Source organism: Ctenopharyngodon idella, chromosome 5 (genome assembly GCF_019924925.1).
Source record: "Ctenopharyngodon idella isolate HZGC_01 chromosome 5, HZGC01, whole genome shotgun sequence".
Classification (NCBI taxonomy): domain Eukaryota; kingdom Metazoa; phylum Chordata; class Actinopteri; order Cypriniformes; family Xenocyprididae; genus Ctenopharyngodon; species Ctenopharyngodon idella.
In genome coordinates this window covers 1,920,001-1,944,232 of record NC_067224.1, presented here as the reverse complement: position 1 = coordinate 1,944,232, position 24,232 = coordinate 1,920,001, and the positions used below count along the sequence as shown (strand labels likewise).

The following is a 24,232-nucleotide window of genomic DNA, read 5'->3' as shown; positions in this document are numbered from 1 at the left end:
GCGTCCCAATGTCCATACTATCCATCCTAAATAGTATGATTAAAATAAGTGTGTCCCAAAGCATAGTATGTTGAAAAGAGTATGCCAAAAGTCCCCTGATGGTCCACTATTTCCGGTAGATTTTTGAAGTGTGGATCCGTGCACACTATAAACGCTAATATTGCCCACAACCCATTGCGCTTTGGATGAGGATTCAGTTCAGTAAAACTACAAATACGAGTAAAAAGTGTTAAAAAAAAACTACAAAACATGGCGGATATGTGTGACTGACGGTGAGAGGTTTGAGTGACTAATACTCAGTTTAACCTGATAGAAAATATTTATTTAATGTTATCCGTGTTATATTTAATCTGCAACCAATGTGGACTTTTATAAAGATCCGACTGGCCATTAACTTTTAAATGCATCATTATGCATATGATATGAGGAGAGTTCTCCACATGAAAGACTGCAGATCAACGTGCTACTGCATTTCTCTCCGATACGGTAGGAAATTAACTAAGTAAAATGTGGTGGTGGATGTAAGATGATTGACAGGCCAGTTTGCGGTGACAGGATGCGACAAGAGAGCAAATTGTATGACTTGATGGTATTTTCCATAGCTTGTCTACTCTTTTGCTACACACTTAAAAGTATGTACTTTTTGTTCACAAAAAGAGTACATACTTTTAGGGCGTAGTAGAAGTAGGCGAATTGGAACGCAGCACTGGTCTTGGATGCCCGAAAGAGCTGCCCGGAGGAGTTGCGAATATGGCCGCCGAGTGAACAGACTTTCCTTGAAAGAGACTTTGTTTATAGCCTAAATTTAGCTTTTTACTTCTGCTGATTGAGAGGTTGTGTTCATTTGTGAAGATTATCGTGATGAGCAAAATGTGTAAGTATCATAAACTGTTGTTGGTCACAGAGCTTACTTTGTGCAATAATTCAAAAGCCAATGGAAAATTTGGGTTTTTGTCGTGTGAACCGGAGTGATTCTACAACCTACAGAAATACACCATCACTCTATAGAGGTTTTTGTTTTTAAAAAATGTGTTTTAAATTTCTAGCTTGAGGAATTCCGACAAAACACAGTAAAACCATTAAAATCAGACACTATAACAGCAGTATGTAGCTGATGTCCACTAGAGGGCGCTCCATTCCTGCCATTAAACTCAAGATCAGACCATCAAACATCTCAAGATCAGATCATCTGGCTCAGATTCACACTATTGCACTTTAAGAAGTATCTTTGTCTTGTTTTCCAGTACAAGTATTTACTTGAGAGACAAAATTACATATTACTTCTTGTTTTCTGAAAAATTTAATGAAATGAATGTGCTAAAAAAAAAAAAAAAAACTTCCCCTCTGAATTAAGTTTATTTCTCTGACCCCACTGAAGATTTTTTAAGCACAAACTCATCTCATTTTGATGCATTTTTTTCAGAAAGCAAGACTTATTTTGCTTCTCCAATAAATGTATCTTGATTTAAGAATGTTTAGATATTTGTACTGGAAAACAAGACAGAAATACTGAGGAAGAAATGTTTCCAACCGTTCTTATCTTGTGTAAACACTTCATGAAAAAAATCCTGCTGAAATCTTACATAATTGTGAAAGATTAAATCCAGAAAACAGGCATTTAAAGCATTTCTTTTTAAAACAAGCATTATAACAAAAATAATAAAATCCTAGCAGTTTGTTGTAAATTTATCTTATTTCCACCATGATATTTCCATTGACACATGCAGAGATCCACTGGCTCTAAAATCCTTCACTTTCCACCCCGCGGCAGATTAAAGCGGTAAGATGTCAAAATCCTCTTACCGACCCAAAATACTCTGAACGTTGATCAATTAATTCATTAACTAAGTAGAGGCCCAATACAGCAAGAGAGACAAATTGATTCAATTACCAGAGGCTAATCTGAACAAAGGGGACTTTAATTAAAAAAAGTTTAATTAAAGCGCTTCCTGGTGTAATATGAAGGGAGCGCTTAATATATTCTGGAGGAAAATCCACACAAACACAGGAAATGAAAAACAGGAACATTCTGAATCACAAACACATGATGAACAGAGTCTTTATGAATTGTATTGCCTAAGATTAGCTATATAAATGTAAATAATGATGGTATGACACAACAGAAATATGATGGTATGGTACAAATAACATATATATATATCTCAATACCTGTATCAGAAACATTGATATCAATACACCATGTCAATTTAATTTTAGCTGAATGACTGTTTTCATATTTCAGTTCAGGAAGTCAGGCTGATGGTGCAGTGAGACTGAAGAGCGTTAATCTGAGGCTCTGAAGGGTTTGGATTAGATGAAACATCTGCAGCAGGAGGATCAGCAGATAAACTCTCTGAGTCTGTTCAGTGTCTGAGCCACACACACCCACATATCACAAGACATGAGGACACACACACACACACACACACACGTACGTACTTGTTTTGACTACTTGTGAGGACCAAATGTCTTCACTTATAGTGAAGTGAAATACTTTCACAACCCACTAGTGAGGACATTTGACTGGTCCTCACTAGTTTCAAAGGCTTATAAATCAACCAAAATAAGTTTTTATTTAAATCTAGTGTTTTGCACATGTTTCTGTGATGGGTAGGTTTAGGAGTAGGGGTTGGGTTAGGTAATAGAAAATATAATTGATCTGATATAAAATCAATGGAAGTTTTTGTAGTCACTAAGCAAAACAAACCTGTGCACACACACGCACATACACACACACGCACACACACACACACACATGTATGCACACACTCACACTTTTTTTTTTTCAAAAAGAAGTCTCTTCTGCTCACCAAGGCTGCATTCATTTGATCAAAAATACAGTTAAAATTGTGAAATATTTTTACAATTTAAAACAGCTGTTTTTTATGTGAATATATAGTAAAATGTAATTTATTCCTGTGATCAAAGCTGAATTTTCAGCATCATTACTCCAGTCACATGATCCTTCAGAAATCATTCTAATATGATGATTTGCTGCTCAAGAAACATTTACGATTTACTGAGTGTTGAAAACAGTTGTGCTGCTTCATATTTGTGTTGATTCATATTTGTATGATTCTTTGATGAATAGAAAGTTCAAAAGAACAGCATTTATTTGAAATAGAATCTTTTGTAACATTATAATTGTCACTTTTGATCAATTTAATGCAAAAAAAATATCATCCCAGTTAACTGGGTTAAGATTCTCGCAAAGTTATGAACAAACTTTTTTTTTTGTTCCAGTAACATTAATAGAACATTATTTATGCATCTTTCATGGAATGTTTTTTATCTGAAAAGTTAAGTTACATGTTTAGCCTTTTTTAAATGTTGCCTCTTGTTTCAGAACGTCCAGAGAACATTCAAAAATAACAATTTCATAATGTTTCAAGAATGATCAAATGAAATGGAACAATGTTTTTAGATCCTTCAAAAAAATGAAGCATTTTGAAAGACCAGAGAACTTGAACCATGAGCTGTTCAAAAGAGTTGAATGACGATTCTCTGTATTCCATAGAAGAAAAACACGAACGAGTTAATGACAACATTCTCCTGTTTCTGGTGAGATGTTCTTAAAGTGATGATAACTAATTGAGTTAGTTATGTGTAAGCCTGAGTGTTGCACATGAATCATAAATTCCAAACATCATCGTCAGTAAATATTGACTGTGAATGTGTTTTATTCAGTCTTTGAATGAACTCATTCTGTGAGTCACAAGTTCACTGGATTCTGCATATGAGCATATTTCTGCATTAATATACATAAAGCCATGAATTTCCTCGTGTGATTTAGAGGTGGAGGACACGCATTTGGCTCCGGTCCGGAAGAGGCTCACATCAACACAGCGTGATTTACATCGGTGAACAGATGGCACAGCAACCAGTGTTTGGAAAAGATGTGCAGTTTATTCACAGTGACACTGCGGGCGACGCGTGCGAGAGTTTGTCTAGAGCTGCATGGAAATGAGACGGAGAATATCACAGCATGAGAACCGTACGTATAATTCTGCATAATGCCAAGCTTGAGAATCCAGTGTGAACGGCTGCTATCTGGAGAAACTGAAGAGCTTAAAGTATTAATCCATCCACAATCTCCTCACCATCAGCTGCTTCTCTGAGGTCAAAGGTGTTCGGCTGACAAAAAACATTTGGGAATCGCTGCTCTCTGCGTCGCATGCATTGCAGACCAGGCCACCTTCTTCCACTGCTCCATGGTCCAGTTCTGATGCTCACTGTTGGCTCTTTCGGCGGTGGACAGGGGTCAGCATGGGCACCCTGACTGGTCTGTGTCTATGCAGCTCCATACGCAACAAACTGATGCACTGTGTATTCTGACACCTTTCTATCAGAACCAGCATTAACTTCTTGAGCTCATCTGTTGGATTGGACCACACGTTCCAGCCTTCACTCCCCACGAGCATCAATGAGTCTTGGCCGCCCATGACCCTGTCGCCGGTTCACCACTGTTCCTTCCTTGGAGCACTTTTGATAGATACTGACCACTGCAGACCGGGAACACCCCACAAGAGCTGCAGTTTTGGAGATGCTCTGACCCAGTCGTCTAGCCATCACAATTTGGCCCTTGTCAAACTCGCTCAAATCCTACGCTTGCCCATTGTTCTAGCTACTAAACAGTGAACGCGAAATTCGGCTAGTATTTTAGCTGCGATGACGCTCTTGAATCAAAACAATAGATCCCGGAGCCTTTCACACTGGCCGCGAACATTAGCAACGCGAAAAACCGAGGATTTTTTTTCGACCTATGTGTCGTTTTTTCCCTCCGTGGCTCCGTCCAATTAGAGTTGCGCCTTAGATCACGTGCCCGGAGCAGCTGCTGTTGCACAGAAGGGCGAGAGTGGTGGCGCTGTTTCGAAAAATTGCGTAAACAAACATCGAAGAAGAGTATCAGGAGATTATCATTGGTATCTGAGAACAGATTTATTCTCACACGTTCTTTATATCTATTATCTATTCATTTTCCACTGAATTATGTGATCACTGTCCGTTTTCTTCCATGTCCGCGAGTGTTATGATTATGAGAGCGCGTTTTGGATCTGTCAATCATGTAATATCTCCTGCTCTTCCGTATAGGCTATAAAATTGACATTTTCTACAGATGAAATAAGGCAGATATGATTATGACAATATGTTTTCTGTGCGTTTTTTATGCAGCTCGTGGTATTTTTATAACAATAAAGGATGTTTATGACAAATGATAAGCAGATTTAGCGTTCAATCCATTATAAAACATACAAAGAATGCATATCTGCCCGTTATCGAATCAAAACCCACTTTAGATCATAATCAGAGGTTATTACAATAACTTGATGATGGTTTAAAGTGTGTTTTGAGCAAAGACATTAATAATCATATAAATTTTGAAGTGTAGCTTAATGCTAATTGTACCTCTAATTATATTTTAAGATGTACTCTTGTAAGCATTAGATAGTTTGTGTTTCTAATGTAGTACCAAACTTTATTTATCTTAATTTAATGCTGTAAATTATACAGCAGACGATGTTAAAGCCATACGAGATACATACATGAGGACAAATGCATTGTTGGTCGGCGCCACCTAGCATGCAGGCATGAATTAACAGAAGATCAGTCGTTTCGCGTTCGGTGTGAAAGGTCCGTTCTTCTGCGATTCGCCTTGCTTTTTCGCATCGCGTTCAGTGTGAAAGGGCCTTTATGTGAAAATATATTTCATATATGTATATATAATATATGCACATTCTTCTGTCCACTCATTAAAGCTGGCATGAAACAGAAGCTGTGCTAGTCTTTTCTTCCCTATTGTGCCATATATCCAAGTGAAATGGCTTCAGGAACAAGAACAAATGTAGGGCGGGGCTTGATTTTGTCCATGGGGAATTGATTAGATGGTTGTGGTTTGCAATTGGTGGATCTCATGTGAATGACGGGCTGCCCCGTCCTCGTCATCAGAGAAGAGATGTCGCTGGGGGGGAAATAAGAAATACCCATTTTGATTTCATGGTGACTTTAAGACACGTCCTGATTAATACACCAGTTACCCTTGTGCTGCTGTATTTTGCAGTAATGGTTCAGCTTGACTTCTCTCTCTCTCTCTGAGAGGTCAGAGCTAATGAGGAGCACGTTAAAGTCCGGCTGTGTTAGACCCCTGTGTCACAGCTACGGCTCTAGCCTTACGCCACCATTAGCCTTATTGGCCGCAGAGGTCAACAAGGGTCAAGTGGCGTGTCGATCGGTTGACCCAACCTATCGGCTGCTCCCGTGACTCCTTCAGCTGAGTTATGTTCATGCCAGGACGGCTGCGTTACTGCCAGAAAATCATTTCACTTGTGGTGATTTACAGACATTGAGCCACTGGAAACATTCGAAATGCATGCAGATTTATGTGGGTATTAATTCACAGTATTCGGATATAGCGAATATCGATACCTTTATCGGAACAATGAATATATTCATCACCTATTTACCGTCTTTCTGAAAGCTGCAGTCATCATTCACACAGCACTTCAGCCGAGATACATTCAGAGCAACACATTTTTTTTTTTTTTTATGCAAAATACATTGAATAATAATTGCATTTAGTGCTACACAAAGCTATCGTGGAAGTATCATGTGCACAGCAGTGCGCTCATAGAAAGTGCTCTGGTCATTCATTAATGTTAATGTCCAGAACCTAAATGTGTGGTGAACCACAGCTTGGCCTAAATAAAGTAAGATAAAAGCATCAGTTTCCACGCTGGTGCTCAGTGACTCGATCCATCACGGAGGCATGGGATCCATCTTTATCAGAGCCCATTAAAGTTACAGCGGGTACAAACGGATCCCAGCTTGCTTACCACTCTTCCTTTAACCTGTCCAAAACACATCTCCGATATCCTCATGAAAGAAATACCATGAGCTCAGAGGTCAGGGGTTAAGGAGTGCGAGGCGGTGACCTACCCCCATTACATCAAGAGCTCTCGCCAGCCATTGGTTCAGAGCTTTGGTTACGACTGATCTGACAACAGCAGAATCTCCCAACAGAGCTTGGCCGTGAACCCAAAGACATGCATGCAAATAAATGCACAAAAACAGGGTGTGAATTGCGTCCCATTCTCATTTGTATTTTATGCATTGAGCTGCAGCTTTTCTTCAAAGCGACACTCAGTGTTTTTTTAATCAGTGAGTGTGTTGATTCCCATGAGCTTGGCATGGCTGAGAACAAGCATTAATGGCATCAAACGGATCTGGTAACACTTTACAATAAGGTCCCATTAAGCCTCCATTAATGCATTAACTAACAATTAGCACAATTATAATGCATTACAATACTAATCTACTCATTGTTACACCTTTAGAAAGTATAATGCATTAAAACACATGACAAACAACCAGATGTAACCAAGATTCTGCAAATATTAGAATGCATTTTAACTTTTTTTTACAATTATTTATGAAAAGATGTAATGCATTATAACGTACATTATGAATATGCATTACACATAAACGCTTTAAGTAAAGTGTTACCATATTGGTCATGGTTAGTTCATGTTAACTAATGTGGTAAAGTGTTGCTGCTTATCTAATGTCCAATATTATTCTACACTGTTGATAAACCTTTAATGAACGTAAAATGAACAGCATTTTTTTTGTCTGCATTCATCAAGCTCTAAACATACTGTAAGAAAAATGATCAATTTTATGGAATTCATACATACAGGTTATTATGACTGTAACGCGGCGAACTCAGAGACAAGGGAGAGATGGATCCAAATGCAAAAGTTTATTTAAAGGGATGTTTGATTATGACTCCACTTTTTTTAACTTTAGTTAGTGTGTAATGTTGCTGTTTGAACATAAACAACATCTGCAAACTTACAACACTCAAAGTTCAACGCAAAGGGAGATATTTTCTTTTACAGCAATCGCTTTTTAAGGACTACAACAAATGGCTGGTAGGGACTACAACAAGCTTCTTCCTGGGTTGGTGACAATAACCCTAAAATTTTGCTTTAGAGAAGAGGAAGAGTTGTTGTAGTAGAGTGTTGTTGTCATGCCGTCATTTTACGCCGGACTGCTTCACAAACGAGGGTCAATTCAACGCTGGATTTGCACAAAAGATTAACATGACGGCACATGCTAGTGGATGAGTTGAATAAATTTATCCACTAACCATTCAGAAACGTCCAGTTTCATTCTAAAAGTTGTAACTTCTTCCTGAGTCTCTCCATCAGTGTCGACTCCGGTTTGAACAATGTAAGGCTGAACACCGTTACTGACAATCCTCATTTTGGCTGCGTGAGATTCTCCAGCTTTGTTGTTGTTGAGCGACCAAAGCGTGAGCTGTTAAAACTTCGCCCTCTTCTGGAAAGGGGGCCGGGAGAAGCAGCTCATTTGCATTTAAAGGGACACACAAAAACGGTGTGTTTTTGCTCACACCCAAATAGAGGCAAATTTGACAAGCTATAATAAATGATCTGTGGGGTATTTTGAGCTGAAACTTCACAGACACATTCTGGGGACACCAGAGACTTATATTACATCTTGTGAAAAGGGGCATAATAGGTCCCTTTTAAAGTAATATCAAAATACTCAGAAACTGGAAAACAAAACACAAGGAGACTGAACTGCGAACACCAACATATAGCCACAGAAGGACTATGAACACCGGGGTATAAACACACAGGATAACAAGGAACAGGTGAAAGTAATCAATCATTATGGAGACTAACAAGGCAGCTACAGAAACAAAGGCAACCAGGAACTAAACACAGCCCATGACAGGTTAATAAACAGAAAAAACTACAAACTGACTACAAAATGGTGCTGGAAACAGGAAACAGGAAACAGGAAAAGAACCAGGCAGAATACAATCTAAAAGTCCAAATAACAAAAAGTTATACAATACCTTTGCACCAGGTTCTGATCACCCTATTGAGGTTTATTTTGTGATAATGACCAGCTGATTATGATCTCTTACTTTTATGGGAAATATAGTTTCTTCAATAGCTGCAAACCAACATTCAGCCGGTACTGAGAGACATATTCATGTCTTTTATTTTAAATGTTTATTGTTCCTTGCTAGAAAATAACATACAGTAAGAGTTTTAGTTTTAAACTGCATTCAGACCAGGGTTATTATCGTTAAATGACATCATTATTATTTTTCTATTTTCTGCCACATTACGAGTAAGTGTCGTCATGCAGTGCTGAAAACTCTCTCTCTCTCTCTCTCTTTCTCTCTGTAGACTGTAACGGTGAGGGGCTGTAAGCGTCTGATTGATTACCTTCCTCTGAAATATTTCTCCCTTCCTTGGCAGGAGATTACAGACGGCAATTTGTGTTTATGGGATTCCCGAAATTCACTTAACAACTGCCCCCCTATTAAAAGGTCAAGCAGGGAGGAGGTAGAGACATCCCGACGTCATTCCTCATCTCCGTTCCTGATCAGAAAACAACAAATGAAATCCAGGCATTGAAAAATCTTTATTACTGCTGCTTTGTTAAGTCACCAAACCTCTAGGCCTGAGTATTGAAGTCATCATGAAATCAAAACCAGCACTTTTTATTTTTTTTTAAAGTTTATTCCAAATGATTTATCCATGCACATCATTATTATTGTTTTAAAATCACGTGGTTCATAATCTTGAATCGGAATAACTTCCCCTCCCTCTTGCAGTAACATCTCTGATCTCAAGGGCGGGGCAACCTGTCACTCACATGAGATCCACCAATAGCAATCCACAACCATTCAATCAATTTCCCACGGACAAAATCAAGCCTCGTCCTACATTTGTTCTTGTACTACAAGCAATTTCACTCGGCACAATATAGGGAAGAAAAGACGAGTGCAACTTCCCGTTCATGCAGACTTTTAAGTTGAGCAAGTGTGTCATCTGTTGAGCAAGTTTTGTGCTCCAGTTTTCATCTGCTAGTCCAGAAAATAGGTGGAAAAATCCCACAGACACACAGTGAGGAGGGAAGAAAATCTAGTCTACGTTCTCACAGACACAGTAAATCCATCAAAACTCATGAACAGGATGTATATTAATAAACTTTTATTATTTATAAAACATATGGATATCTGTCAGTTGGCTGTAAGGACTACTTGATATTTGTACTACATCTCTTTTTAGCAGTTTCCTCTCAGGTTTCAGCCTGAGTGTCTCTGGGTTTTGGTGGTTTGAGGTTACATTCATTCGTACATTATTAATAGCGTCGCACCATTATCTCCCTGCGAGCTCCTCTTACATCGTGCCCAAAACACATCGCGTGGAAAAGCCCAAGCGTTTCTGCGAGAGCCTGGGAAGACGGACAGGTGTGGGATCAAATATTTATCGTTGTATAGCAGAAGGCTGTGTAAAAGAGCAAAACACACACACACACGCACACACACACACACACACACAATCCTCGTGCATCTGTTCGCTGACTGTTGGATGGCGTTAAACACTAGTGAAACACAAATGCTATTAAATATTGATCAAATATGCCTTGTTGATGCACAAAAAAAGTATGTGCATTCATTTTATGATTTTTGTTTACTTTTTGTTTTGATTTTTAAACGTCAGGGTTATTCACACACTGCTGTCTTCTGTTATCTCAGTGGTAGTTTAACTAGCAGGGTAGTTTTGTCCGAGTCAGGTAGTGACAAAGCGTGTTTTGCTGCTCTTGAATTATCCAGGCCACGGGCAGATGGAACTCCACTGAAACGGGAGAGTGACACCTGACCCCGCGGCGACCTGCGGATCAGCTGCCCAGGTGTGGCCGTGGAGATTCTCAGCTGACCTTTACCCCGGGCGTCTCCACCCCGCGAGCAGGGCCGAGGTTAAACGCGCTCTTCCACCTGGACTAGAGAGCAGTGTACCGTTACTGCTCGTACAGACGCTGCTGAAATCCTGCTGCGACAAACTCGACCTACAGTCGATTACAAGTGCGATATCACTAGAAAAATGAATGAGTAATAGGAACAGAATGGTTTTGGGGATGCAGTAACGCGCTCCGGTCCAATAGTGTGTAATGTTACAGGTTTGCTGTGCGCGGGTGGAAATACCGTAATTACCGAGAATAAAAAAAAATACAGGGCAAGGGTAAACAAACAAATACATAAAAGGCATTTGAAAATGAAAGCATGAGTGTAAAATATTGTCAAGATTACACACATTGCTATGTCGAACTTAGCTGTTAGTGTAGGTGTTTCGCTTACGGATATTAAGTAGGTTGCAATAGAGTCACTAGAAATGTTTGCAAAAATCCAAAAAATGTACCTACCGTGTGCATACAATTCACTGCAGTTTCCAGCTGAAATGGACACAACAACTTTTATTCCCTTTCACACAGATTATGATCACATGGTCAGGTTATTCTGATCTACTGATCTACCATTTAAGCTTCTTCTTCTTCTGATTCTTCTTTACAGCTACAACCAACAAACTCGACCTTCAGACTGTTCTGACTCTGTATGCTGTATCTTTTCTAACTGATCCGACTGTATCAGATTTCCGAACATTTCCTAAGACTTTCATTACGGGGGTCAAAACTTTCAAACAATAAGCTCTTATTCATAGTTTTCAGGCTAACATGCATAGGACTGCATTATTGATCTGTCAATTTTCCATCTCAAAAGAAGAAAGTTAAAAACGTGAACAAAATGCAAGTATTGGGCACGTATGATCGATATCCAGCACCTGCTCCAGTATTTCAACTACTACAGCGGGACGTTCAAAAACGTTCTTACTACATTAGTACTAAGCACAACCCTGGTAAAAATGACTGGCAGGCAATGCAGGAAAACCTTGTTTTGCCCTCCAGGTGTGAGTTCCTATATAAGAAAATAGAAAACTATGGATAGAATATTTAAGCCGTCTTTCACTAACAAAGCTTAACAACTATCCTAGTTCAACATCGCGTTACTGCAGCGGTCGTTAGAAGCTCTGGTTCCTATAGAAACAATCAGAGGCGCACTTCCTATAGAGACGTGCACTTAGGACTGCGCTTGCGCATTAGCTTGATCCAACCTGAAAAATATAATTTTTTGTCATGATTCGAGCATTTAGAAACAAAATTTATGAGACAGTTGTTGTCAGATTTCATTGGTGATTTCAAATATAAAATTTAATTGAAAGCTTGGCAAACAGCTTTGGAGAATTTTATGTTTCCCCATTCAAAGAGATAGGAGCTGCAGTTGGAAGCCCAAGAGGCGTTTCTAAGATGGCCGCCGAGTGAAATGACTTGAAGGGACTTTGCTAAAACAATGCTACCAACATAATTAATACTAAATCATATTAGCAACATGCTACCAATGCGTTATGTTAGATACTTTTTAGCAATTTGTGAAATCATGCAAACAACATGCTAATTTATGTTACCAATGTATTAAATCATCCTAGAAACATGCTAGCAACATACTAAATCTTGTTAGCAACATGTTAAAACATGCTAGCAATGTGTTAAATCATGCTAAGAACAGGCTAACACCATACTAAAACATATTAGCAATGTGATAGCCTCACGTAGCAAGACCTTCAGACTGATGGCAGAAGGTCTGGACTCTACCGCAGCTTTCATTGGCCAAGGACCGCCCAAGAGGACGTTTGACTGACATGTAACGCAACCAATCACAGTTCGTTTTGTTCCGCGTCATGTTTAGGGGCGTCAAAATGTAAAGTCGATGTTCCTACAATAACAGACCGGCCGTGCATCTAATAAATTATTCATTCAAGTATGTTGAGCAAGTTTACTGCAACAATGGAGCCGCGAACTTCACACTTTTGAAAATCCAGCTTTTAGTTTCCAGGCGGACCGTTAAAGAACGTGACACACACGTCTCCCGGACATCCTGTAGAATTCAACCAACCAGATGACAACTTCGAAAATCCTGAAGTGTTTCTGGAAATGATTTACATTTATGCATTTGACAGACACTTCATGTGTTTTCTGGGAATTGAACACAGGCTAATATCACAGTTTTAGCATTTTATGTATCCTAAATGCACACAGTTAAATAATTTTCATAGTTTTTGCATACTTTGACAAAATTACAGCTTGATTGGATAGTTCATTTGTTAACATATGCACTTACTTTTTGAAAAAAAAAGGTGGTAAAACTGTTTATTTGTGGTTGTGGTGGAAATTATATATATTTTGTTGATATCTGTAATTTTGTGGTAAAATTCTATATTATATAAATCATTTTGATGTATTGACATTTTAAAATATTGAAATTGTAATCTTTACATTAGTTGATTTATTATCATGATATTTTTAAATACATTAATTCATATTTTTACAATGGATTTTTATAGGATTGAACGTCTGGTTCAAGATCGAATAAACCAATAAAATTTAGACATAAAAGGCATTTGAACCATGGCTCATTTTGTAGTTTCTATTGAACCATGGTTACTGTAGTAAAAATGCCAGTATGAATGTGTGATGAACTGTAAATATTATTAGCCTTTCCAATCACAACTAATAGCTATGCTTCCTCAGCGGACCTTTAGCTAAAATTAGCATATTAGCAGCTTTGGACTTGACGCAGGACAGCGAATACCAAAAGAAACTGTGAATTATAGCCTGCTGCTAACCCTGAGCAGTAGCATCACCTTAAAGTTTGATCCATTCCAGGCTGAAGAAGAGAAGCCCTGAGCCAGCTGCTCGTGAAAACTTATGAGCTGTCAAGAAAAGTGTGCAGTCCTGCCGGTAAGTGACGCGCGGGAGTGAGTGAGCGACAGAGGAAATCAGCGCGGCCTTCACTCACTGTCCTGTCAGCTGCGAAATCGCCTGAGAATCTGATCGTTTGTTAGGTTACTGTATATGTTTCTGTCTCTCCTTTTGTTCTTACGTGTGACGTTTTAGAGGGTGCGTTTACAAAGGTAAAATATACGTCTACAATTACCAGTGTTCTTCAAATATGTTCTGTTCGCAAACACACTGCTAAATACTGACATGTGACTGATAGGCCTGACTAGCGACGGTGGTGCACAATAAAAAATGCAGAAGAATAGGCCTAATGTCCTTTAAAGTAATATTTAAGTCACTGATTTTTGAGATAAGGGACAAAACATGCTTTAGAAGTTAGTTTTTATTATTTAACAATACATTATTTTTTAAACTGATATATTTGTAGACAAAGGTCTAAGCTAATGAACCATGTAAGGGGAACAGTTTTTTCTGAAAATGTTTTTTTTTCCTTTCTAAAAATGTACATTTATTCACTTCGGAACTTAATTTATGTCAACTCCGTCAGATGCATTAAAAAGCATGATATTTTTATTTGATCCATCCAACAACAGTGTAAAGTCTTCAATTAGGTAGGCTATGGTGTTCAGTAAAGGAGCTAAGTGAAAAAAATACATTTTAAATTTTTTTTTTTTTTTTGGGTTAGGGTTATTATTTACAATTCAGTTCCTAAATTCCTTAATTCTCTACCCTCCTTTTTAATATTAAACATATAACCAATGTTCTTAGGTAAATCAGACATGATATAATGTAGTTCAGTTGAAGTTTTAATATTTTAACAAATAATTGAAAAAAGAATAAGACATTTCTTTCAAAATGAACAAAAAACTTCACCTGACGGTGTTAAATACTGACGGTGTTGACAAATACTGACGGAGTTGACAAAGATCCAGCTGGGGCCAAATATACAGTATATGTAAATAGAATCATGAAACAACATTAGAAGAATTCCCCATATGCAAGAAAACATATTAAATCACATTATATAGACTTTTTGAGAGCGCTTGTTGAGACGGAGTTGACGTCTGACGGAGTTGACAAAACTGAATATTTTTCAACCTTAATCACGTGTTGTACAGTGGAGCAATTTTGTTTTCTTTATCAGCTGTAGCTGCCTTAATAAACATCAAAAATGACAAGATTTATCCCACAACTATTTACACAAACTATTACACCGGGATGACGGAGTTGACATGTTAAAGCTGTGACCGCAGAGACTTCAACACTGTTTGTATAAAATATTAAAAAATATATAATTTCCAGGACTGTGTGTCCTACTGTGAGATCCACAATGAGCAGGTAAAAAGGAAAGGGGTCCTCAGAGTTGAAGATGACCACGACATTGCCTGATTTATTCAAAATTAACAAAAAATCCTGATGGAGTTGACACAAAGTGAGGACACAACATTTTTTAATGGAAAATATAATTCAAGACTTACTTTTTGTATTGTTTGATATATAACAGCCTTTCAATTTAAATGTATATTTTTGAATTTGTTGCATTTTTAAACACTTTGTTTACATTGTGACCTCATGCTGAGGACAGGTTAAATTACGTGTTTTCCAAGTATAGAGCATGCATTTAAAATAATACTAACAAAACTATTTAAAAATAAAAGCAATGAATGCCCTGAATATCCAGATTTCCTTTAGATGTGACTTAAGTATTTTTATTTTGATGAATTTATTTATTTTTAACATAAAGAGGGCTTTTGTGTGTAGGATGTTTTGTCCCTTATCTCAAGAATCAGTGAAGTGCAAACAGAATGTAATGTTTTTGGACACTAAATTGCATGTTAATTGCAATTAAATGAAAATGCACTTAAGTAGGATTTAAGTTCATCTTTATATATAACTTCATAATTGTCTTTAAAATATGGCTGAAGTGCTGAATGTTCTGACCAGCATAAATACACTTTAATGTCATTTCCGCTGAAACTTACATCATGTATAACATGTTAAGTACACATTTTTAATGATAAAGTCCAATTTAGTACATTCAAAATGTATTAACTTTAAATCAAATAACACACTACAGTTAAAATTATAATCAAGTACTTTCCATGTGTTTTAGTATGTTAGTCAACACATCAAAATAAGTGCACTTCTTTAAAGCATGACAAAAGATTATTACATGTACATTAAAGTGAAATATTTAATTTGACATTCTTACAAAGTACACTTGTTAAAAACATAGTCATGAAAGTGTACTCTCTTTAAACACACTTAAGTGGCATTTTATTTCATTAATATTATGTTATCTGCCAGTACAGTTTTTGTACTTTCATAACTTAAGTATACTACACATGCACACTCATTAATTAAGAGCACTTGTTTTTCACAAGGGTCAGGCTGTAAACCCTTCCAAATTAATCCACAATTAATTAATCAGTGACATGCGACGAGGCGTTTTGGTTTGTTAAGAATTAGTGTGCACTAAAGGTGCCCGGAGAGTAGTGTCCTGTTGGTCTTTGAAGTGAGCGTCCATGCATGCATTTTCAATTCGTCCCTTTTTAGCAGCCAATAGGCTTTCGTTTATGTCAAAACCGTGAAAAATTATTTGTTATTTGCTATAGTTGGAGGCAGACAAAAATTTGGATACGCCTATGAACGCAAGATGATGTTTTGTGATGTGCGCATCTTTTAGGTGTATGCATATTGATGACCTTTCATGGAGTCTTTAAAAATAAAGCATTTATTGAGATGCTCGCTCTGACGTGCAAATACACACCTGTAAATATACAAATTCAGACAGATCTCTGTCCTCCGTTCTCGACGCTCACCCGTTTCACACCGCAGTCCAGCCCCCAACACCACATGACCATCAGCACCTCTGCCTGATGAATGCAAGGCCCGCTATTGATCGCCATGCGTGATGGATGACGGCCTGGCGATGACTGATGGGCTGCTGGCGAAGGTGCCAATAAGGGCGGAGTCTCGGACGACAGCATAATGCGAGCAGACCGTCCCTCAGAAGCGCTCGCCCCGCCTCAACCTCGGGCCGGAGGTGAGGACGTGTAGGAGGTGGTGTGGTGGCGGGGAGGAAAAGATGATGGATGACGGGGCAGGAGGGGAAGACTGCTTCGCAGCTCCAAATTGATATCCAGGCAAATGTTTTTGTCTGCTGTGAAAAATGGTGCGGCAGAGACTCTGATCACTGTGCCTCCCTCCCTCCATCCCTCCCTCCTGCCGTCTTTTTTCTCTCATCTTCTTTCTTCCCCCCTCCTCGGCTGCTGAATGCGCTGAATCCACCGAAAACAATTCACTCATCCATGGTCGAGTCGTGTGGCGGCGCACCGACTTCCCCAAAGCCATTCCTCACTTGCTTTATTTCGCCGTATCCATGGAAACGGGTCACTTTCTCCATCGGAATGTGCCATCAATCGTAAGCAGAATTGGGGGCAAAAGCAATAGCGTTGGGGGCCCGCTCTCAAACACGAGGTGTGATTTGTAGCGCTCTCAACAATCTCACAGCTAGCGGCGAGCAAAACTGAGCGAAGAAACTTGGTTTGCCCTCTTTTATGAATCTATACGCTGCTCTCATGCACACAATCAACGAACAAACAAACAGATATTGCAAAAAAACTTAAAAGTCACCCAATCTACACTAAAAGCAGGTATACGTATAATCAACATTGCAAACATGATGCAACATTTGGTTTTTAGTCTGCTTTGTTCAAACAATTGGGGCAATCTAGGGTGTGTTCACACTTGGTTGGATTAAAACTGGTGTGATTGCTCTGTTAGTGCGGTTCATGTGAATAAGTGCCATCCGAACTTGGTGTGCATCAAACAAGCGGACCGAGGACTGAAATATGACTGCAACACAGACCAAACACAACAAATTTAGACACAAATTTGTATAATGACATGGGTATGACATCGGTATTACCAGGAGAGGGTGACTTATGAGGACATTACCCCATGTCCCCATTTTCCAAAAGGCTTATAAATCATACAGAATGAGTTTTTTTGAGAAAGTAAAAATGTGCACAGTTTTCTGTGTTGGGTAGGTTTAGGGGTAGGGTTGGTGTAGGGCGATAGAAAATACAGTTTGTACAGTATAAAAACCATTATGCCTATAGAATGTCCCCAAAATTCACAAAAACAAACCTGTGTGTGTGTGTGTGTGTGTGTGTGTGTGTGTGTGGCACATATCCAACACCTCAAACGACAGACATCGTGGATTTTAAAGATCATCTTGACTCTTATGCCAAAGAAAGAGACATTGAGATTAGACCAGAGCAGAGAGAAACACAGAGATTACAAACAGCAGACAGATAGACAGGGAAAAACACACTGACATGATGAACATCAGACCTCTTTATTCAACTAGAAAAAGTGTCTGATTTTAAAGGGGTCATGAACTGCATTGTTTTATTATTTTATAATGTTTCCTGGGGTGCACTTACAATGTTAGTACGATTTTTACATCAAAAATTGTCATAATGTAGAAATAAAAGGCATTTTTCGTACCCTGATTTGAACGCTCTGTTTTAAGGGGCGTGTCTGCTGTGAGACTTCAGTGTAAACGCCCACTGCTGTGATTGGCTGACATCTTTGCATATGCAAATAGCTAAGCATTACATGTGGAACTCTCAAAAACTTTTAGCACATTTTTACTATTAGAGTTTTTTCAAGGTTTATTAATCGCGAAAAGTGTTGATTATAGCATTACATTTAGTTTATGAGTTCGCCTGCCCATTCAGCCTTGACGGTTAATTGTAAAACGAACTTGGCTTGCTGTCTGCGGAAAACTCGGCTCGAGCTCCGAGTTAAAACCCCCCACTACGGAACTGCGCATAGGAGAAAAGAGAGAATCAGAGAAGGAGACGGGAAGGAGGAGGGTTGCCGGAAAAATTCGTCAATGGAATGACGCAGTGTTTGCAACTTATATAGTACGCACGTAATGATGATTGACATGACTGAATGTTTAGGCTCTTCCTGAACCTACATTTGGAACTTCATATCGTGGCATGAAAGGTTGCAGTGATGAACATTGTAGTCGATCACAGACATGTTGTTGAGCTCATGAAAGCAGTGATATCAACATTGCAACTCAATTTCTGCACACTAACGAATGCTTTCATCATAACTAACAGTGCAAACGCGATGTAACTAAGAGATTTGTTGATTCTAACAGGAGTTTTGGAGCAAGTCCACTGATAAACTCGCGATGTTTGATTGACAGCTCCAGCGATTGTAAAGGGAGCGTTCTTTGATTGCTTTCTATATATAATTTATTCACAGTTTAAATAACAGATTATTTTCATCCTACTAAGAGAAACAACGTGAAGTTGAGCGTTTAGTCACTGGTTTGATTTACTGACAGACAAAGAACATCTGACTGTACATTAAGAACTAGTGATTTTGGTTAGACATGTACACATAATCCGTACATATCAAACAATCTGCAACAAAGCCATAGTGACAAAGTAAAAACTTTTTTACTCATATACATGTGTTGCGCCGTTCTGTCGGATCCAATATAGAAGCACAGCATTGTTTTTTAATTTCAGGCTCTCATTTTGCACTCTTCAAAGGCTTAGTTGCTTGATCCAGTGTTAGTGTCACGTCTGTTATTTACCTGCTACTACTTGTCGTGCTCGAATCAGTGGGCGGGGCTACTTAACTTTAGGGTTAGTGATGTCATTAACCCGGGAAGAAGCTCGTTGTAGTCCCTACCAGCCGTTTGTTGTAGTCCTTAAGTGATTTCTGTTAAAGAAAATATCTCCCTTTGCATTGAACTTTGAGTGTCGTAACTTTGCAGATGTTGTTTATGCTCAAACAGCAACATTACACACTAACTAAAGTTAAAAAAGTGAAATCATAATCAAGGACTCCTTTAAAACACAAAGGCTCCAATACTAAATTCCCGAAAAACATCCGTCAGTGTCTAATTCTTGTTCTTGATGTACGTAAACTGCATGCAACAGTATTATTCTTTAGCGGTTTCCCAGCTAAAAGGGAACGTTCTCAGAACTTTGGCTAACGTTCTATCAAGGTTCTCTCAAAGTTGTGAACAAACGTTCTTCCAGTAACATTAATACAACATTCATTCAAAGTCATCTGGTATTTAATAATATTCTCAAAATTACTACCTGTTTCAGAACGTTCAGAGAACATTCAAAACTAACATTCCCACAATGTTTGCAAAATTGAATGTTCCTATAACGTTCACATAAACAAGACAAAATGTTTTAAAACATTTAAAAAATATTTTGAACCTTCAGAGAACATTCAGAAATAACGTTTCCTTGTGTGAATGTAAGCAAAACATGTTTATTAGCTGGGTTCAGTGTCCTGATTAGGTAGAAGGTTTTTATATTCGATTTGATATAGTTTATGAGTATTTTACAACATCAGTTCTCAATCATGCATGTGCCACAGTGTTAATTACGGCAGATTCTGACACATTCTCAAACTCATCACTGTGAGTATGAGTATCGCTGCAGTAATGAACTAAATGACGCGATCAAGGACTTTCATGCTCTCCTTCTAATTTACCGTTCAAGTACAAATTCCGCGTTGGATTTGATGCGTGAGGATTTATGGAGTTTGTGCAGTCTGTTTGGAAGGCCATGACTGCGATAATTATTGTGATGATTTGCTACAGTGGCCCACCGGGGGCGATTAGATTAATAAATCTCGCTGATATGATTAATAAAGACTTTCAGAGAGGGAAACACATCGTTGCAGTTTCCTGCAAAAGTAACAGTTCTGTAATAATATAATGTGTGCATTGCAGCAGAATTCCAATCTGTCTCATATTTGATGAAGTTTGCATCAGTGATTCTGTTTTTTTCCCAGTTTTTTAAGGTGAAGCTGCTTTGAAACTATATAAATCGCTATAGAAATAAAGGTGACTTGAATTGATATAATATTAATATTAAAACAACAACAATAATAATAATAATAATAATAATAATAATATTTCTTTTGTCTCCTTTCAAAACAACATTTACGAAATGCATTAGAGAGAGTGTGAACACATGACCAAACAAACATGAAGCTCATAAAACTACAGAAAAATTCTACCATGAGGGTCATTCTACAGAACTGGTTCAGAGTTGCAAATGTCTTGAAAAAAATTAATTTTTCCACAAATTTTGTATGTATGCAAATTGTATAATATCCAAGGTACATGTTTCTAGTAATTGTATAGTTAATTCTCATATTTTCATAAAGTTTTGGAATATTTTTCCTCTCCCCAAATTTGTCACTACTGAAACACAATAATAAATAATTTAATAAGAAGGGTTATATTGACCTATTAAGATTTTGTTTACTTCTATCTTGTAAATGTTTTTTTTGCTATTTTTTATTAAAAAAGTTTTCACAGGTAAATCAATAACCATTACAATTTTAACAATATTTCAAGTGTAATTTATGAGATTTGTTGTATTTTGAATCCAATCTTTCTTTGTAAAAGGCATAAAGTTTATCATACTGATTTCAAAGTGAAGGATTCATTAGTTTGAATATACATTGAACCAAATACTATAATAACATCTTAGTTGATTCAATATACTTTATTTTTGACAAAACATCCCATGTTTCGGTCGTGACTGCACATTTTCAGTAGTGACAGTAATGTGTTGGTCCACATCACATTACAGGATTTTAACTCATACTAAAACACTACTTAAATACTAATGATTTGCATAACTGTACTAAAATTTTGTTTATTTCCCCCAAATAAATGATTATTTGTTCCCCTTTGTCACTACCAAAACAATGCTGACATGTTTCGGTATTGACAATTTTAGATACTTTCGAGCCGCTCAAAGATGATAATCAGCACATGGTTATCTAACACAGTTCTGAACAGTTGTACACAGAAAAAAACTAAATTTTATGGAATAACACCCAAAAAAGTTTGCATAATTGCAGAAAAAAGGTGTTTGGTAGTGACGTTCCTTAAAGTTACACACAGATTTTCAGACTTTTGAACACATTTAACTCAAAATGATGGACCCAAGAGAGGCTATGAGAGGGAGGGACACAGGAATACTTCCTGATCAAAAATGTAGAAGTTTCGGTAGTGATGTGAACATGCAGGACATATTTTTTTTTACAAAGTTTTATGATTTAAAAAAAAAAAAAAAAAAAAAAAAATATATATATATATATAAAAAATAACTTCACTTTTAAAAACAAAAAAACAAAAAACAAAATTATTTCAATATTTTCACAAGTTGAAATTTAGGGGTCAGGGTTCGGGACAGCCACCTCCCAATTGAAAGTACCCAATAAATGATGATTTTTTATATATTAAGCTTACTGATATTTTAAATATTATTGTGGGATTCAACAGATAATAGAACGATCTTAGTAAACATTTAAAATTTGAATACTTAAATGCTTTTTAAATGTGTTTTTTGGTTGTGGGACAGCAGTTTGCACAAATTCTGTACAATGCATAATAGCTCAAAAATAATATGTAAAATAATATGTAATTAATAATGAATGATTCAGCAGAGGAATAACTGTGTTGTGCTTCTGGTCTCCGCCTCATTGATCGGCTCGAGCTGGACGGCGGCTGATAGATGGTGGGCAATTGATTTGAATTTAATTAACAATTTGAAGGAGCCTTAAAGAAAGTCTCTTATTTTCCTGCTTTTCCAGTCTCTTGCACTAGGCTAAGCGGAGCAGTGGCTCATGGGTAATTTATGATGTGATCAATAAGTCCTGGCCTAACATCCATAGCGTGAAATAAGGAGGCAGGAGAGCTGTCAGAGCCCACGAGGAGAAGATGTGAGAACAGTGGAGAAACGCAGAGGAGAGAATAAGATGAATGAAAAGGTGAGGAGAGATTATGACCGACGCACTAACAAATCACTCCTTCACAAACACAGCCTAGCGACTACACAGAACACCTTAGCAACAGGTTTTGCACAGCTAAACACATTTTTCCTTCAGAAAGTTCTAGAATTTATTCTGCATTTATTTGTGTCTCCATTAGAGGGCAACAGAGAGTCTTTCTATTACTGAGATCCATATCAGAAGCTCTCTGAACACACACACACACACACACACACACACACACACTCAGCTCATAAGAAAACAAGGAAAAAGCAACTCTCTGAATCAGATTTATACGGCTGGTGTAAGTGTATGTTATGAGAGGCAAGGTGAACCCAGACAGAGTCTCTGCGGTGACCTCTCTATCAGCGCTCACTGACCTGTTTACAGATACAGCCTTCAAATGGAGCCGCGGCGGATGTGTGTGTGCCGTCACTACCACTACTTTTACTGCCGGCTCATAAAAATGCTTTATAACATATCTTGTAATGCGGCACATTAAGGCCGACTGCATGTTGTTTCATGCAAGGTCATTTTAACCCCGTCTCTGATAGTAGTTTTGCTCTGTTTGATATTATATGGATGCTTTATTTGAAGGAATATGTGTGGAGGAAATTATACCTCCAGGGGTGAGATGAAAACCCTGGGATTTAGTTTATAATAATAATAATAATAATAATTTTTATTATAAAGTGCCTTTCCCAAGCTCAAGGTCACTGCACAGGAAGATAATGAAGTTATTAGTGCTATAGTATTATTTATATAGTATTATAGTTTTCATTCATATTTTAAATAACATTTTAATTAATCTAAGTTTTAACTCAGTAATTTTAGTACTTAAACTAAGTATTTATTTGAGCTTTATTTCAATTAACAAAAAAACAAGTTTTTAATACACTGTAAAAACCTGCAATTGTACCTTAAAGAGCTTTTTTTCTTCTTGATTTAAGAAAAAAATGTATTTTGTTGGTATAAATTAATGTATTTAGGTTGATTCAGCAGCTAGCTAACAGAAAACGTTCTGGCAAGGTTCTCTCAAAGTTATGAACAAAAGTTCTTCCAGTAACGTTCGTTCAAAGTTATCTGGACTTTAATAATGTTCATTAGCACAAAACGTTATTTAAACATCGTTCATGGAACGTTTCTTTCTGAAATGTTTTAGTTGGACGTTCATCTAACATTTTTAATACTCCTTGTTTCAGAATGTTCATCAAAAGTAACATTCACATAATGTTTGAAGGATGATACATGAGCAATATCACACGAGTAGCCGTGGCTGTATATCAGCACAGTTGTGAATGTGTAAATAAATAAGAAACAACAACGGAGTGTCTTTAAAACCCTCTTTTGAGCAGAACTACTTCCTTCCGCCACAGATTCAAATCTCAAGTTGACAGTTTGACCAAGCTTCCGTTACGAATTCTAAAACGTCACTTTAGAACTAGTAACAAAGGAATGTTGAGTCCCTCCATTGAAATTAATTGTATTTTATATATTATTGAGAGAGAGAGAGAGAGATTGCCTGAACGAGCATTACCTGTGTCTGATATAACATTCATTCTTCAGGTCGATGTCCATAATATTATATCCATTATAAAAATCCGTTTGAATGTCCGCTGAGGAAAGCGATCATTGTATTTGTCCTTTTTTACAGTTAAGGGAATTTTCCATAACATACAGCGCTAAAACAACATCCTGTTTACAAAAGTCCCTT

At 37.5% G+C, this 24,232-nt stretch overlaps 1 protein-coding gene across 3 annotated transcripts in view; it reads right to left on the bottom strand.

The window, feature by feature from the left end:
- LOC127513567 (intelectin-like) overlaps positions 1-24,223 on the bottom strand; it is a 41,260-nt gene extending 17,037 nt beyond the window's left edge. For 2 of the 3 annotated variants that reach the window (XM_051895468.1, XM_051895469.1), the window contains exon 1: positions 24,056-24,223. In XM_051895468.1, the coding sequence (XP_051751428.1) occupies positions 24,056-24,077 (22 nt within the window). In that variant the 5' untranslated portion in view covers positions 24,078-24,223. The remainder of the gene's footprint in view (positions 1-24,055) is intronic. The other variant, XM_051895466.1, reaches the window with a different exon arrangement.
- Between the last annotated feature and the right edge of the window lie 9 nt (positions 24,224-24,232).